The sequence below is a fragment of the Rhamphochromis sp. 'chilingali' genome (assembly GCF_963969265.1).
Source record: "Rhamphochromis sp. 'chilingali' genome assembly, chromosome: 18".
NCBI classification, from domain to species: Eukaryota; Metazoa; Chordata; class Actinopteri; order Cichliformes; family Cichlidae; genus Rhamphochromis; species Rhamphochromis sp. 'chilingali'.
Genome location: NC_137945.1, coordinates 24,428,405 through 24,444,030, shown reverse-complemented (window position 1 = coordinate 24,444,030; position 15,626 = coordinate 24,428,405). Strand labels below are relative to the sequence as shown.

General features: G+C 41.2%; 1 protein-coding gene across 3 annotated transcripts in view; it reads right to left on the bottom strand.

Moving 5' to 3' along the window:
* The window catches only part of ntng1a (netrin g1a), a 132,236-nt gene that overhangs the window by 62,703 nt on the left and 53,907 nt on the right, over window positions 1–15,626 (bottom strand). For all 3 annotated transcript variants that reach the window (XM_080865753.1, XM_080865752.1, XM_080865751.1), the window contains exon 3: window positions 2,750–3,393. In XM_080865753.1, coding sequence (XP_080721879.1) covers window positions 2,750–3,393 — 644 coding nt within the window. The remainder of the gene's footprint in view (window positions 1–2,749; window positions 3,394–15,626) is intronic.

Sequence of the window (15,626 nt, the reverse complement as noted above, 5' to 3'; positions counted from 1 at the left end):
AATCTCTGGCCTAAAAGGATTGTCCTGGTAGATTTTGGCAATTAAAAACCGTGACGGTGATTAAAAAGAGAAGTGCCAGAAATCCCACCTACAGTTCTTCCTATTAGCTGTATTTTTCTTGATTTGATAGTGGGAAGTGCTTTTGTGGGTATGTGATTGGCACACACACACAAACACACACAAATATATATAAAACTGTTTGATGTATACAGGCCTGAAACAGAAAAACCGATAGCCAGAAAGAGATCTTTTAGTAGCCTGAATCTTCTCCAGCTTTAATTACACTATATTGATCAGAAGCAGGAGGAAGGAAAAGGAAGGGGAGATCGAGTGAAGAGAGGGAGACAGTTGGTGAAACTGTCTCTCTGGCTACGGCTGTAGTTACTGTAAAGCTTGTAAAAAAAGGAGGGGGGCAGGGTGTTTGAGCAATTACTCCAAAGTCATACAGTAGATAATTAGAAAATTCCCCCTAACCCACCACAGTGTCTCTCTGCATACATCCATTTAGCTTAGCTGATACAATGAAACAGTGAGGGTGTCAAATTCATTTAAGTCACCAGCCAAAATGCATTGTTCACATCCATCTCGCAGCTTCATGCTTGGTTTGATTTGAAATTCTCAGCATTGATTTTTCGGTCCCTTGTGCCTTTGGTCTGTTTCTTTCTTGTAATCAGCTATAATAGAATGGTCATGCATGACACTCCTGGCTTCCCTGTAACAACTTTAGCTATATGTTAAAGATGCAAAGAGGACTGCTTCTGCAAAACTGCGCTTCTTCTCTCATTTTTAGGTTGACCTACTTTGGCAAAGAGCTTAGGTTCCTTCCTTTGTTTCTCGCACTGTTGTGGCAAGGGCAGAAAATCTGCAAACTCTCCTACTGTATTTTCCTCCACACCCACTCCTGCTTCTGATCCAGGCGGATGGTAGATGAGTCCAGCACAGTAAAATATGCCAGATTCAACCTCACTGCCCCAGCGAAAACTTTCCTGGCGCGTCTCACAGAACTGTATTCTGGGGGTTAAGGAGCTTATGTCTAGTATACGGCGCATGGAGAAAGGAGCTGAGCAGTGATTCGCCATGGGGGGGGGGGCGAGCAGAGTGAAGCCTCTCTGTGTAGAGTGTATCTCATTATGGCTGAACTGTGTGTTACCTTTGGTAAACAGTGGGGAATATTTCTTAGTCGAGCGTCACTCTAAAAGCAGCAGGCTGGTAAACGACCACGGCCCAACGGTGCCGCAATGCCATTGCTCAAATATACAGCCCCATAGCGATGTATGAGTTCGGTCATGATTAGTCAGATAGAATAAATAATCTGCTCTTATGACAGCCCTCTTCATTTCACCGTGTGTTAAATGGATGCCACGTCCAACTCTTTTGTGTTAGTAAATTCCCTCCAGTTATTTTTGCTGAATGACCTTCTCAATCACGAGAAAAGTCAAAAATTCAATTTCTGAGAGAAGCATTCATTATCATAGCCTTTGTGCTGAAGGGTACCTGCCCATTTACTGTGCATTAGAGCGATCCATAGTATATTTGTAGGCAATTTCAATAGCATATTAAGCAAATCAACAAATTAGAGAATCATAAGGCATTTGGCAATATAACGTGAATACTATCAGAGCCACACAAACATGCAATGCCACGAGTATGATGAGAATGACGCCATTTCTAAATTCCTATCAAGTGTTGATGCTCATATTCAGAACTTTTGATTTACTTTTCCCCAACAACTACACTGGCTCAAACAATTATTTGATGAGACTGAACAGGACACTGCTGATGTTTATATTTCTAGTCCTCTTTCCAAGTCTGTCTTGAGGCTGAGAAAAGCTGCAACACACGCACTGCTGTGTGCCAGCCCGACTTCAACACTTCCACATATTTCCTCTAATTGTTGTGACGTTCTGCACACTGTGCTTCTGTACAGCTGAGTCTCTCACATGTGAAGAGCAAAACATGAGTAATTAAATCTTCATTCCTCCACCCACACTACCGCATTCACGTCTGTTAAATTGAAAAACTACACGGTGTAAAACAGATCCACTTAAGTCGACGCCTCACTGACTCTTGTAGTATAGCGTCACGAAGCGGGGGAAGCTTTCGTTAACCTTTGCGCTAACACTACAGCGGAGTCTTGTTTTGATGTTATATGACCCTCCAGAGACTTTGTAAATCAAACACTAATTACAGCGTACAGTGACCTGATGGCTGAAATGTTACATCTGATGTGCTCCGTGGGCTAAAAGACAGCTGAGTGAATTCTTGTCTAAAGTAGAGTGCTTCAGCAAACTGTAAGCTGCTTGGTTAATTAAGACATGCTGACAACTGGTGAACTCTGCACAACATTATAGATCCACTGCCTAATTGGAAAGAATGGACAACAGTCAACACATTTTCTTCACTTCTTGGCAGCTGCACTGTAGTTGTAATAATGAATATAGAAAATATAGAAAAAAAATGAAACAGTCGATTCTAAAAGGATCCTTACAATGAATGAGTCAACTCATTGTTAGATTAACCTATATGGGCACCTTTTTTGTTACGCCCCTGCTGGCCGATAACTGATTCACTGCCAATTTATATGAAAATTTGAACTGACTCACTTATCAAAGTTAAGACAAACACTGGACCTAGCTTTTTTAAAGTCCCTTGCAGTCTGAGGCTCATGGGTTGGAACCCCCTTTTCGTTTTTGGTAATCCAGCCTTGAATCCATCAAACAGTATTTGTACAGATTATTTTATGTCTTACCTGCCCTGAACTTTGATGTCAGAAATGGCATAGAAGTATCTGGACAGGTTGTTCTCGTCCACCATCGTTGCTCCTGTGGCAGGCCGGAGCAGGCGGATTCTCAGATCAGTAATGGTAAAGAAGTCCCTCAGCTTCTTGGTCGTGTCTAGCTGGCCGTAAAGTGAGGCCATGTTGTGGAGCCGGGGTCCAGCAAACAGTGCAAATCGGTCCTTGATCTCAAAGCGTACAGTTTTGTCGTTCTTCCACACGTACCCTCGTGAGTAGTCCTCGGTGCAGATAATGTCCAGCAGGGTATGCTGAGTTAGGTCTTGTACCGTCTTGGGCTCCATGGTGAAGGCGTCCAAGCAATCAGTGGCGTAGAACTGGTAGGGCTGCCAGGTTCGTCCATAATCTAGTGATTTTTCTAGGACCATCTGTTCGGGTCGGCCTGACTCAAAGGTGAGGACAATGTCTTCAGTCAGCTCAATGGTTTTGTTCCAAGATAGAGTGATGTTGACCAGTAGGGGTTTTGGGTACTTCTTCCAGGAGGTGGACTGCCAGAAGGTTGTGGGGTTGCGGCCCTCAGTGTCGAACATCAGCCCTGGGGGGTGGGCGAGCTCTTCAGTGGTGGCGTCACATTCATTGTTACACATGTAAGGGTTTTCCTACATAAGGGGAACAGAGGAAACAAAGAGCAGAAGAGAAAGCAATAAAAATGTTGCTCACAACAACAACTAACAAGAACAAATCAGGCCATTGTCAGAGTTGATTATTCAGAAAACTTTATATAATAGTTGAATTGTAAATGTCATGCAACACCAAGATATTTGGCGATTTTTGAAGACATGAGCTATTCATGAAAGGCAAGCAGGAAAAGAGTGAGGTTGTCTCAGTAGTGGGCATACAATTAGAAGCAGTCAAAGACACACTGATTTGTGTTGCACATTTATCATTTAAGAGTCTGCCAACAACCTATTGCCAGGTGGAACAAAGAGGTGGCCACTAAAATTTGATCACTTGGCAAACCAAATTGTGAAGCTTGTGTAAATAATTAGGTGCATCAAGTAACTACTATTTTTCTCACTGAACCCTTACTATGGCCATTGTTCCCACACAAATATTTAAACATTAAAAAAACACATCCCTTTAATGACATTATGGGCAAAAACAAAAACTATAGCAAGGATTCTAGACTATTTTCCTCAAATAAGGATTTAAGTCCCTGAAGCATGCTTATCAGGGGTTAAAGCAACCCGATATCATGCAAAGTGTATAACAGGCACGCTGGTCCACCGTGTCCATCACGCTATGCCTCTACAAAACGTGAAATGTCCCGCTTGCAGAAGTTGCAGTAAGGTGCAGTAACAGCAGAGGGAAATATTTTAATTCAAGCCAACACGAAAATAATCAAAGGAAAGCATTTAAACAGACATTACATGTATATATATGTATATATTAGGGGTGCAACGATATTCGTATCGATATTGAACCGTTCGATACAGTGCTTTCGGTTCGGTATGCATATGTATCGAACAATACAAAATTTGTAATTTATTTTATCAACTTTCCTTCTGACGATGCTGTCTGTGTTGAGCGCTCAGTGAATCTGCGTTCGACTACTCCGCCTAGGCTGCACTGTCGAGCGCAGATCCACTGAGCGCTCAACACAGACAGCATAGTCAGAAGGAAGAGCGCAGGGCAAGCTAGCGAGACAGAAGTTAAGCTCTCCTTGCAACATGGCAAATTGAACCTCCCCCACCCTCATTCAGATGTGGCGTTTGGAACTATTTTGGTTTTCATGTGACGTATGACCCTGAAGGTAAGCGAGTCATGGACAAAAGTAAAACAGTATGTTGGATGTGCCATGCAATGCTCAATTACATGGGTGGGAACTAGTGTGTTAGCGCAGTTAGATCGTTAACGTGTTGGCCGTCTAGCCCCATGCACGGGGCGATCAGGGGTAGCTCGTTAATGGAGATTTGCCGTGTTGTGGCGTTAAGGTCATTTCAACGAGATTAACCTGAAAGCACTAGTGGGAACACAACGAATATGACTGCACATTTACGCCGACATCATCCTAGTGCAAAGACAAGTGGAAGCAGACAAAAACGACAAGCATGCTACAAACTTTACCCGAGTCATTTAGACAGCCGTTAGCACATGATTCTCCTTATGGGGACCTGATATGTTTAATATGCTGCTGAGAATATAGCCCAGAAGAAGCGTATAGTATAGCTTTTATTTTGGAAAGAGCCATTTCTCTGTAATAAACTCTCTTTTCCAAAGATGAGTGATTCCTCAATCAGATACAGGGCTCGCAATATCGCTAGCCCGACGTCCTGGGGATAGCGATTTTTCCAGTCGGGCTACCAAAATCTATCTCTGCCCTGCCCTTCGGGCTATTGTAGGAAGGAAAAATATATGTCAATGCTTTTGCATTCTTTCGGAAATGTAGCTGGGTAATTATGTCATTGGCATCGGTGAGCCACTGTCAATATGTGGCATATTGAAATCGCGTTTGAATTTGCGCTTGTTTTTTGCTTTCACTTTGCAATAGCGCGAACTGTGTATAGAGAGCGACAGCACTGATTGGTGAGTGATGATAATTTGTGCACCAATTCCTCTGACATCGTCTTATCAATCGTTAGCTTACTATGCAAACATGACAAGTGAAATCTCCCGCAGCAAGCTTAAACATGTAAGAGGATGCAGAGAATCGCTGAGCGTTATGTGAGTGCGTGTGTAAAAGCAGCAGGATATATATTTGACTACGATGACCTGGATGACTGAGAACCTTCACAGACAGATATATATTTTTGTTCTGCTGAGCCAAATAAGACGGGTCAGGGTGAAGAAGTGACAGCCAAAGAAAAGCTTACCACAAAACGGAAAAGTTATGACAAATCAGACTATAAGGCAAAAAGAAAGTGCAGCTTTATGGTTTCATGGACAAAAGAATTTCTGTGGCTGCGATATGATGAGCTAAATAACCAGGGCTGCACATAAGTGGTCCGCAGGTGCGCATTCGCTGTCAAAATAAAAAACACGCACAAGGGTTAGGGTTAAATTTAAAAACTGTACTTTTGAGTTAAAATATATATTTATAATTTTAATAAATGACAAATTAAAAAGGTATGAACATTTTTTTTTGTATCGAAAAAATATCGAACCGTGACACCAAAGTATCGAACCGAACCGTGAATTTTGTGTATCGTTGCACCCCTAGTATATATATATATATATATATATATATATATATATATATATATATATATATATATATATATATATATATATATATATATATATATATATGCCTAGCCTGCCTAGCTTAATCGTTTCCAGCAATTAAGGACCCTGCAATGTATTTCATACATTTTCTGCACTTCAGCTTCTTGGCTTTAAATATATTATCTCCTTCTGCCGGTAATGCAACTTCTGCATGGGTGTACATTTCAAATTTTGAATAGCCAAATGGACAAGTGACATGAACACGGTGGACTGGCGTGTCTATACACATCTGTACACAGTATGTTGTGATACTGGGTTGGTTAATGTGGACCAGAATTATCCAGAACAGCACCTTTGATTAATTGGTAACAAAATTTCATTAAGCTAGCTAACCTAGCTTAATACATAGTACTGTAAAGAGAGTTCATTTTTTGAGTGCTGCTGTCTGGCATTGTTTCCAGTTGATGTCATGGAGATACTTGCATAGTACTAAGTATGACAACCCATGCTTTTCTTTTGTTTTTGTTTTTTTTGTCACTGTGATTTCATGATTTCATGTCAATAAAGTTGTACTTGTGGAACTTTGTCCTTTAGCTGAGGGCTTTGGCTAACACTAGATCAGCAAGCATATCTGAGAAACATTTAAATTGGCAGGTAACTATAAATTTTTCAAACAACTCAACAAATACTTCTAAACACCAAATGTTTCTGTGCAGTCTGGACCACAGTGTGTCTGCAAACACTGTATTTCCCAGGGAGAAAACAAAATAACAATGTGTGATCAGTTCAGTCTAAGAGATGGAGAAAGACGTCAGTAAGAGAGGACAGGAGAGGAAGAAGAGATTATTTTCAAAGATAAAAACAGCACAGTGACATTTGATAAGTCAGACAGCGTCTATGATGTTTTGCAGAAGTTATATTTTTTTACATTCTGAAAAAACTTGAAAGATAAATTGAAGGGTCCTTGAGTACTCCTTGATGGAGGCTAAATTAATTCGTTTGCAGTACTGTGTAAGGTTTACAATGCTGGGTTGGAGTGGTGCAGAGCAGGCTGTGGTGTTCATGGTCAATGTTATGTTATATTGAAAGCAGCAGACATTTAAGTTTGATCTGATTGGGCTGCTTATATATGTCATTTAATTCAATTAAATCTACAAGAAGCAGGAGACTTTAGAGCAGCAGCATCCAAGGTCAGCTGATCACATCCTGTATGCAAAGAAAACAAATCTACTTGGAGTTCACTATGCAAATTTGCATTTTTATGTGATTCTTTTCCCTGTGCTGCACCACCACATGGCTATAGCAGATCTTAGGATTCTCCCTGGCAAATGCCACTTTAACCCCTGCTTATATATGGCAGCCATGCCTGGATAAGCTAATGATAAGCTGGGCCATGAAAAATTATTCTTCAGTCTGTAGTGATATGTGGGGAAAATGATCTTGTTCTGTTTTTAACATATAAGAGTTTATGTAAAGATAACAAAATTATATGATAAAAGAAATATCTCCTAAAAAGTGACTTTCTTTTCAGTTTCCTTTGGCCTTCATATTTGTCTGACTTTATTTTTCATTTTCTTTAAAAGATTCATTAAAATCTTGTGGGCAGTTGAATCACTTTTATCAACTTCATTCAAAAAAAAAAAAATTATGCACACATAACATATAATTTTCACATCAGAAATTTCTCTTGAGGTTTCCAGAGTTTCTTCACATTCTTTAAATTCATCAAGCTCCTTGCTTGAAAGAGGTCTCTCCAAAAACATTTGTCCGATTTACCACAAATCATTACCAGGCAATGTTCTCTCTCCTTGCTCCCTGGGGGCTCGATCTAGCTGTCAGGGGGAGGAGGCACTCTTCCAAGAGGACCTTTCAAGTGTTACAAGCTCCAATTTATCAGGACAAGATAATCCACTACTTGATTAGGTGGGAGATGTCACCCTGTGTGTGTGAGTGCGTGTGGAAGTGAGTGTGGCGATGTGGTGAGGAAACAGGGACAGGAGCGGGTCTCTGATGTAAGACAGTCTAATGAAGCGGCGAGGCAGAGATCGAGTAAGTTAGAGTGAGAAACAGCTCTATTCACCTAATAAGCTTTGCAAGTTTTCCTCGTCCTCCAAGGCAAGGTGACAATGAAACAGGGCTCTGTCAGGCCTTCTGACTTTTGGAGGGACCCATTAATATCCTGTCTGGGCTATCCCCTACAGGCTTCTCCCAGTACTGGACAGCGGTGACAGAGGAAGGCAGGCTGGCAGTGGAAAATTCCACTTGGGTTTTATTATACCGACTTAATGGCGGAAGGTTAGGTGTGGCATTAACTGCAGCATCTGGTGCACCGTGCAGCCACAGACAGATGTGTAATAAGTCACATGTGACAGTTATGCATGATTAGGGGGTGGGGGAAGTCTCTAAAAACATACTTGGCATGCAGAATAGTTGTGTTTCTATGGCTTGTTGGGAATGTGTATTTATTGAGAGAGACCTAAAACTGAGCTCATATAAGATTCAAGAAGGAAGAAAATTTGGATTTATTGTTGTAGATTTTCCCGCTGTTTCTAACATAGCAACTAAACTATTTATGCTATTTCCTATTAAATTATGTTTTTAGTTATAATGAATGCTGCTGTTGACATCATACTATGCATTCTTACACTGAGTCATTATCTACTTGCTTTCCTGCAGAATTTAGTTTTGTAATTAGCTCATTGTAGTAAATAGACTCCATCAGACGTGAATGTCATTCTGAACCGAATTCAACACATCAGTCAAGTAAAGACATATTATCAGCAGGATTTTGTACTGAATCTCATCCACACTACGTCACTTTTTAAACCTTTCACATTGACATTACCTTATAGCCAATCCTTTCTCCTTTTTTCTAAGTGCTCACATAAATAATAATGAATTAATTTGAATTGAATCTATGTAGATATGAGGGTGAAGTGTTCAGCACGGTGGATCTCCAGACACTATGGTGGTCTGGACACTAGAAAAGACCTGAGCATAGACTTCTTGGATGGTCTGTTAGCAAAATTAAGTATGAAGCAAGCCATCATGACTAATCAGTGACTCAAGTCAACTTAGATGAATTGTGTGGCTCATTGCGACCACCCAGTAACAATGGTTATATTTGAGTGTTAGTGGAGATCAAACAGCTATAGAGACCAAAAATGCTGGTTGGCTGTGAATTTGTTCATTTCTGGCATCTGCTCAGTAATGAACTCTGGCTTTGGCACTTTTACATTGGAGTTTGAGGTTTTTGGGGGTGTTTTTCAGCCCCAAAGCTGCCAGTTGATCTTCCCTAGTGTACCAAAATGGCTAGAGCAGGATTTGGCTTTAATACGTCTGAAGAAGCAAATTTCTCATGAATGCCCATCAGCTTATAGTATGCCATGCTATACAAAGTTGAAAGGCACTTGTTTTGGGGTCACATCTGTGACTTACTTGCTTAGGCCAGTGGCTGAAGTAAACAGTCTTAGGATGTCTCTGTGGGAGCAACTATATCATCTCTGAGGTCAACCCTATTTATTCCTTTAAGTCTAAATAATGCTGATCCAATGATCAGCTATTACTGTAACATCCAAACACACACACACCCAGGCTACTCACACAAAGTGCCGGTACATCACAGTAATCAGACAAAGATGTATCCCTATCGATCCCTGTGGCCGTGCAGCTGAAAATCTGCTGCATGTAGCACCTTGCAGCCCTGACCAGTGGTCCTGCGATCCCCTGAACACGCAGGTTAAAAACCTTTCATTACTGTCTCCTCCGCTTCTCGCCTAACGACAAAATACTGCCTTTATGAAGCTCAATAACCACACTGGTCTACCAGAGAAGAGCAAGGAGATAAAATGCTGAGTATACGCCTTTATGAAGATCAATACTAGATTTCTGTGTTTTACTGTGGGGTAGTGCTAAGGCCTTTACTAGTGAATTAATGGTTTGGCACGCGTTTAACCATCTGACAGGACCCGGCACGACAACAGCAGCATTTTTGTAATTACAAAAGATGTTTCTATTAATCCCAGTGTGATGATAAGTGGCCAAGATGGGGGGCAGCCAGCGGAGATTACAAAGCCAGCGCTGAGATAGCAAGAGCGGAAAGGTCATGCCAAATTGGCACTAATAGAGATGCAGTCAACCCACCCAAAACACACTGGATTATTAGCACTGTGATGCAGTGATATAGTGTGAGAGAGCAGTGGTGTGCATGTGAGTGTGTTTGTGTTTGCAGGTGGGTGTTCATATACCACCAAGTATGTGGTTGTGGGTGGATAATATCAGGAAGCTGCTCTAAATTCCTTTGGTGTTGTCCCCATTATAGTCAAACTGTTCAGGCTAATTTAACCAACCGGCTAGAGGAATAAAAATCAGCAGTGCTGCAACACAGTGGGTAATGAATTAGACTCATCTCATTCAGCTGCACTCAACAGACCAGCGTTATTTGTAGCGTTTAGGTCACAGGGAAGTGTTTGCCTATTTGTTTACAGGCAAAAGGCTTTTAGATATGTTTAAGCAATTTGCCTGTTGTACTCACAGAAGTAACACAAGACACCATTTTGGCTTCAAATTACAGATCCTGGATCTTTTATTGTGACTCAGTAACTGCTACGATTTAGTGAACAATCATCAGGAATTTAAGCAGCTGCAGTTAAAACGTCCTATTAAACTTAACAAAACCAATTATCCTAGAAAAAATAAATATATTCTTACTTTTATGCAAATTCTCCATGTGTATCTATGCTGTACTATAGTGGAAAAAACAGCATGCTGTTATGATCTCCTGTTAGCATTTTCTCATCACCTGTACAACAAAGGGTCGCATTAACCTTATTTCAAAGGGATCTTTGACCCAAACAGTTGGATACAGAGGCTTCAGCGGATGCATGATGAGCAGACGGGCGAATTCATACACAAAAGAAGAGAAGAGCAGATAAGTTACTGAGGTTTAAAATAAGATATGACCATGCTGGCTGACAGCCTTGGCCTGGCCACACAGTAACCACTGATGGAGGATGGGACCTGAGGGAATATAAATTTACTAACTGCAGACAAGCCATCTTGATAGATGGGCTCACACCAATCAAACCAATCCGCTTGTGTGACAGATGTCTTGGACGTGGAACCCAGATAGCAAATTGAATTCACACTCCATCGATTCGTCTTTCTAACTCGCTCCCTTTTTCTTTTGCTTCCTGTTCTTTGTTTCATGTTCTAAGAAATCTCATTTCAGAGTGGGATCAGTGTTTAAATATAAGAGAAATAAATCAATTTTAATATGTGGCCTGATCTTTTTTTTCTTACTCTTTTAAGAGGAACTTACTGGAGCAGGACCTGTACTACTTCTAATGAAGTAGTACAGAAAAATAAAGCATATTAAATCGATGGGGGGACTTTTCATCAGGTGATCACTGCATATCAGTGTTATTAATCAGTGAATATCTTACAGTTTAGGCGGTACACCTCCAGTGACCTTGCTGATGAAATCACTCCACTCTGAAACCATGCTCTGGTGTGGATACTGTGTCACAGACTTCACGCATCATATCAGTGTAATATCCATGTGTAATTTAGTGTTATAGATGATGGCAGATATGGCAGACATCTATCTAACCAAAACACACGAGCAATCCTTCCTTGCGGGTTCTTGTAACAAACAACAGAGACAAAGACAGATGATGAGTGGCTGCAGTTTATCACTAAGCACACATCAATACCACATCTTCAGAACGCCTGTTTATTTCACTGACCCGCCCTCCAGCCTCTGCAGATTTGATCAAAGGAACCAAAAATGATTTGAAACATTTCTGGACATTAACCATCCATCTGTGGTTTGTATTAGAAAACAGGATATTATATAGCAACGGGATAGTCAAAAACAGTATTGGTGTGGTTGTACTGCCATTTTTCAAGGAATCTAAACATTGTTCTTCTGCATATTCTGCAAAAAATCATGCAGAAATGGAAAAGATGCACCATCATTCTGTATGTGGCAATAAATCTACAATAAAACAAGTAGAGTGGGGCATCAGTTTTACATGAATCAAGAAGCTCCTGTGATTTCTGTGTTAAATGTCTCTAACTTTGTACCATTTGTGGAAATCTTTTTTTTTGTTGTTGACAGTGTAGAATTCCTCCCACCTCCGCTGCAGAAATCTATAATCCCTTCCTTATATATATATAAATCTATTTCTCTTCCATGTTTGTACCTCTCTCTCCTCAGCCAGGTGTGTGTATAAGTGTGTATGTGCATGTGTGTAGGATGTGGGGGTTGGGGGTTAAAGCTATCCCTGCTGCATTAATGAGACCTTGTGTTCCACAATAGATTTCTTCACCCCAACCCAGTGGCTTGATTGAAGCATTGCTCTCTCAATTTCAGTCTCTTTCGCTCTCTCTCTCTCGCTTTCTCTCGCTCTCTCTAGTCATGCCAACACCTTCAGTGGATCCCTCCTCTCCCTCTCCCCGTCTCCCATGGTGATGGGTGGTGCAGACAGAAAGAGGAGCTTAACCTGGACGTGGAATGAATATTGGATGCCAGTGTGACAGATTACAGTGGTAATAGACACCCTGGTCAAATCCTCACAAGGATTACAATCATATTTTCAAATGGCTCAGGGTCGGCCGGAGGTCGTCCAGCCTGGACTGTGGTCAACAACCCAGAGGGAGCCCTAAAATCCCACACTTACACATGCTGAGACAGGTTCCTCTGCCAATTGTGTGTGTAAAGCATGGTTTTGCATATAATGTTAGCTCTGATGTTAATATAAACACTTTTTACTAAACCAGTGCAGCTACTGGTCATTAATCATGCAAAACAAGGAAGATGAAGGCCTTAAACTCTGGAACAATTAAGGAAAATAAAATAATACATCATAAAGTTTTAGAATAATATATCAAAGCAATAATAGTCAATACACTTCTCGCTTATTTGCTCTTTTTGCTGAGACACTTTTTGGAGTTGGAGCTAGCCGCCGGTTAGCTAAGTTGACCGTAAAGACTGTCAAAATGTGTCTATATGAACCACTAACCTGTATGTGACTATCATATACAACCATCATATACCAGCATACTGAGCTTAGACTCAGCATGAAATGTGCTGAAGCCCTACACAAGCACTGACTGCAGACCACCAGCTCAAAGGGTCCGATAGATGAAATGTGCTGTTTTGTAGCACCACTGGGGGAAATCCAATAGTGATCCAAAAGGCAGTGAGCTGCACCATTCAGCCACCTTAAGCACCACAGCATGGGCCGTCCAGTCGACTGTGGAGGGGTTATGAGGTGAGACGATGTGTAAATGTTCTCCTGTTTCATTCATCGTGATCACTGGCAGCGATTTAGAAGATTCATGAGCCTTAAAACAATAGCGGGGAAAGCCTTCAGCATGCGGCCTCTGCACATTCAGAGGATATAAAAACAATTTTATATTCCATTATCTTTTATATGGCAATGCGGGCCCTACAGGGTGCCACTGCGATATGGTTTGGAGGACAGGACAACACCTCCTGCTTAAAAGATGTTATATTTGTGAGAGCGAGGTAAGTACACCCATTGAGAGCAAGAGCCAAGGAGTGTTTGATGGCTGTAGGTGTACCTTTAACAGAGACAGGTTAATGGCCCGCTACAGTGTATTGGCATTGTATTCTGGCACATTTAACACCAAATTAAGAAAATTTATTCATGCAGCACATGAATGTATAGTTCACTGCTTCCTTCCTGTACAGTGAACATGCATTTGAGGAAATTAAGAAGTTGTGCAACATGCAAAAACCAGTTTGCATGTTGCAAAGACAGTTTGTCTCCAGTGCACACGAGGTTACCCCAGGAGTAGCCAACAGTTGCTCCAGCAGGAAACCACTTATGTAGAAGACTTTTAGAATAATTACATATCTGTGAGGTCTTTTCAAAGAGGACCCAGTGGTAACGGCTGTGTGCTGAAATGTAAAAAGAAAAAAGTATGCATCATTTCAAAGCCTAAGCCTTTTCCCCCCAAGTCTATAAAGTGTAATGGAGCATTAATAATGCACAAGTAACTTAACCAAAAATAAGTTTCAAACTTTTTCTGTTTAACTTCTGTCTGGAGCTGGTTAGATTTTATAGATTATATATTATTCCTGGCATATCAAAGTGTGGCTCATGGAGGGAAAACTCTATACAGTGCTGTAGATTTGGTTCTTTTGTAGTAAAAAACTACTAAAAAAATGTTTTGGATGACTGCATTGCTGCCTGCACCAAATCGCAAATGGAGGAAGGTTATTTTTCACTGTCATTCTCGTCTCTTCTTTCATTAAGATGACATTTCTGCAGTGAACTAATACACGAGGGTATAATCGATCCGCTGGCTGCTGCAGTGCTACATCTCTCAATCAAACTGTCTTGTCAGATAAAACGAAGACTTTGGAATTTTTCACGACACATTAGGACCAGAAACCTGTAGACATGATCACCCCTTAACTTCTAGCTGTGAAATCCCTCACGGCTTGACAACACGAAGCTGAGGCTACATCAAAAGCTGTCTACCCCACTCCATCGCCTGTCGCCATTCTTTCTCTCTTGCCATCTCTCAATCTACTGGTATTTTTAGTGTTATAATAGTGCTACACATCCTACATGGAGGCCCTCCAGAGAGACATGGATCACTGTCACCTTGACCAAGCTAAGAGTCTAAAGCCCAGCACAGGGAGCTGCCCTGGCTTCCTCCCCGTGGACACGAACCCTGCCTGACTGCAACAATAAGCCTACCTTACAAATTAATTCCAGATCATTTGCCAAAGGCGAATGAGTGGAAAACACAAAGGAATATTTGAGCTATATAGAAAGGCACTGACGTCAGTTACTATTGGTATGGCAAAGAAAAGCATGGGAATTTAGTTTTTGCATCAGCAAATTGTATCACAATGTGTGCTTTAAGTGCATTATTTTAAAGTACACAGAGCTTTTACAGCCATGGAGAAAGTTTAGTAGGATGTGCTACGACGTGATAAGATGAAGTAATTCTTTCATCTTATCGATAAATTGTAGCAGAATTTAGACAACAAACAGAGCACATATAGGTAAAATCCACTCAGAACCAGGAGGTTAAAGAGACGTAAAGCCTCACATCAGGGCCTCGTGTGCACAGTGCGGCCAATTCAATTAACAGGAAATAAAAACCTCACGCAAGCTCTGATCTTCCTCCACCACTGCTGCTGTGGCGCTCCTGCTCAGTCCCCGGTCGAGGTGTGTTGCGTGGGTTGCAGCTTAATGCTGTTGCTTTGTTTGCCCATCCAGATTGCAGACTTTTAAATACATTTCAGACCAATGCTTTCCGCCTGCTCCCCTGCTGCTCTGTTAATATGCCCTCAGAGGAAGCTTAAAGGTACAGAAGCTGGTGGGTGACATTGCTGTTTGAAGCAAGTTTCCTGCTGGAGATAATCACTGTGTAATTTCGGAACAGTCCCTGCCAAGCCAGAACACTCACACAAGATTGTGTGAACGTTTGGGGCTCTCAAGGTATCCTCTTTACGAGAGTTGACTTAATATTGTTAGAAAAAAATGTGACAACCGTAGCCGGTCCTTTTATGGAAGAGATTTCCTTTGCTGCTTTGTTAGCCTGTCATTCAGTTTTCTCTCAGTTTTATTGTGCTACATAGTGTTTTTGTCGCTACTCCCACGTTACTCTTTGACACTAA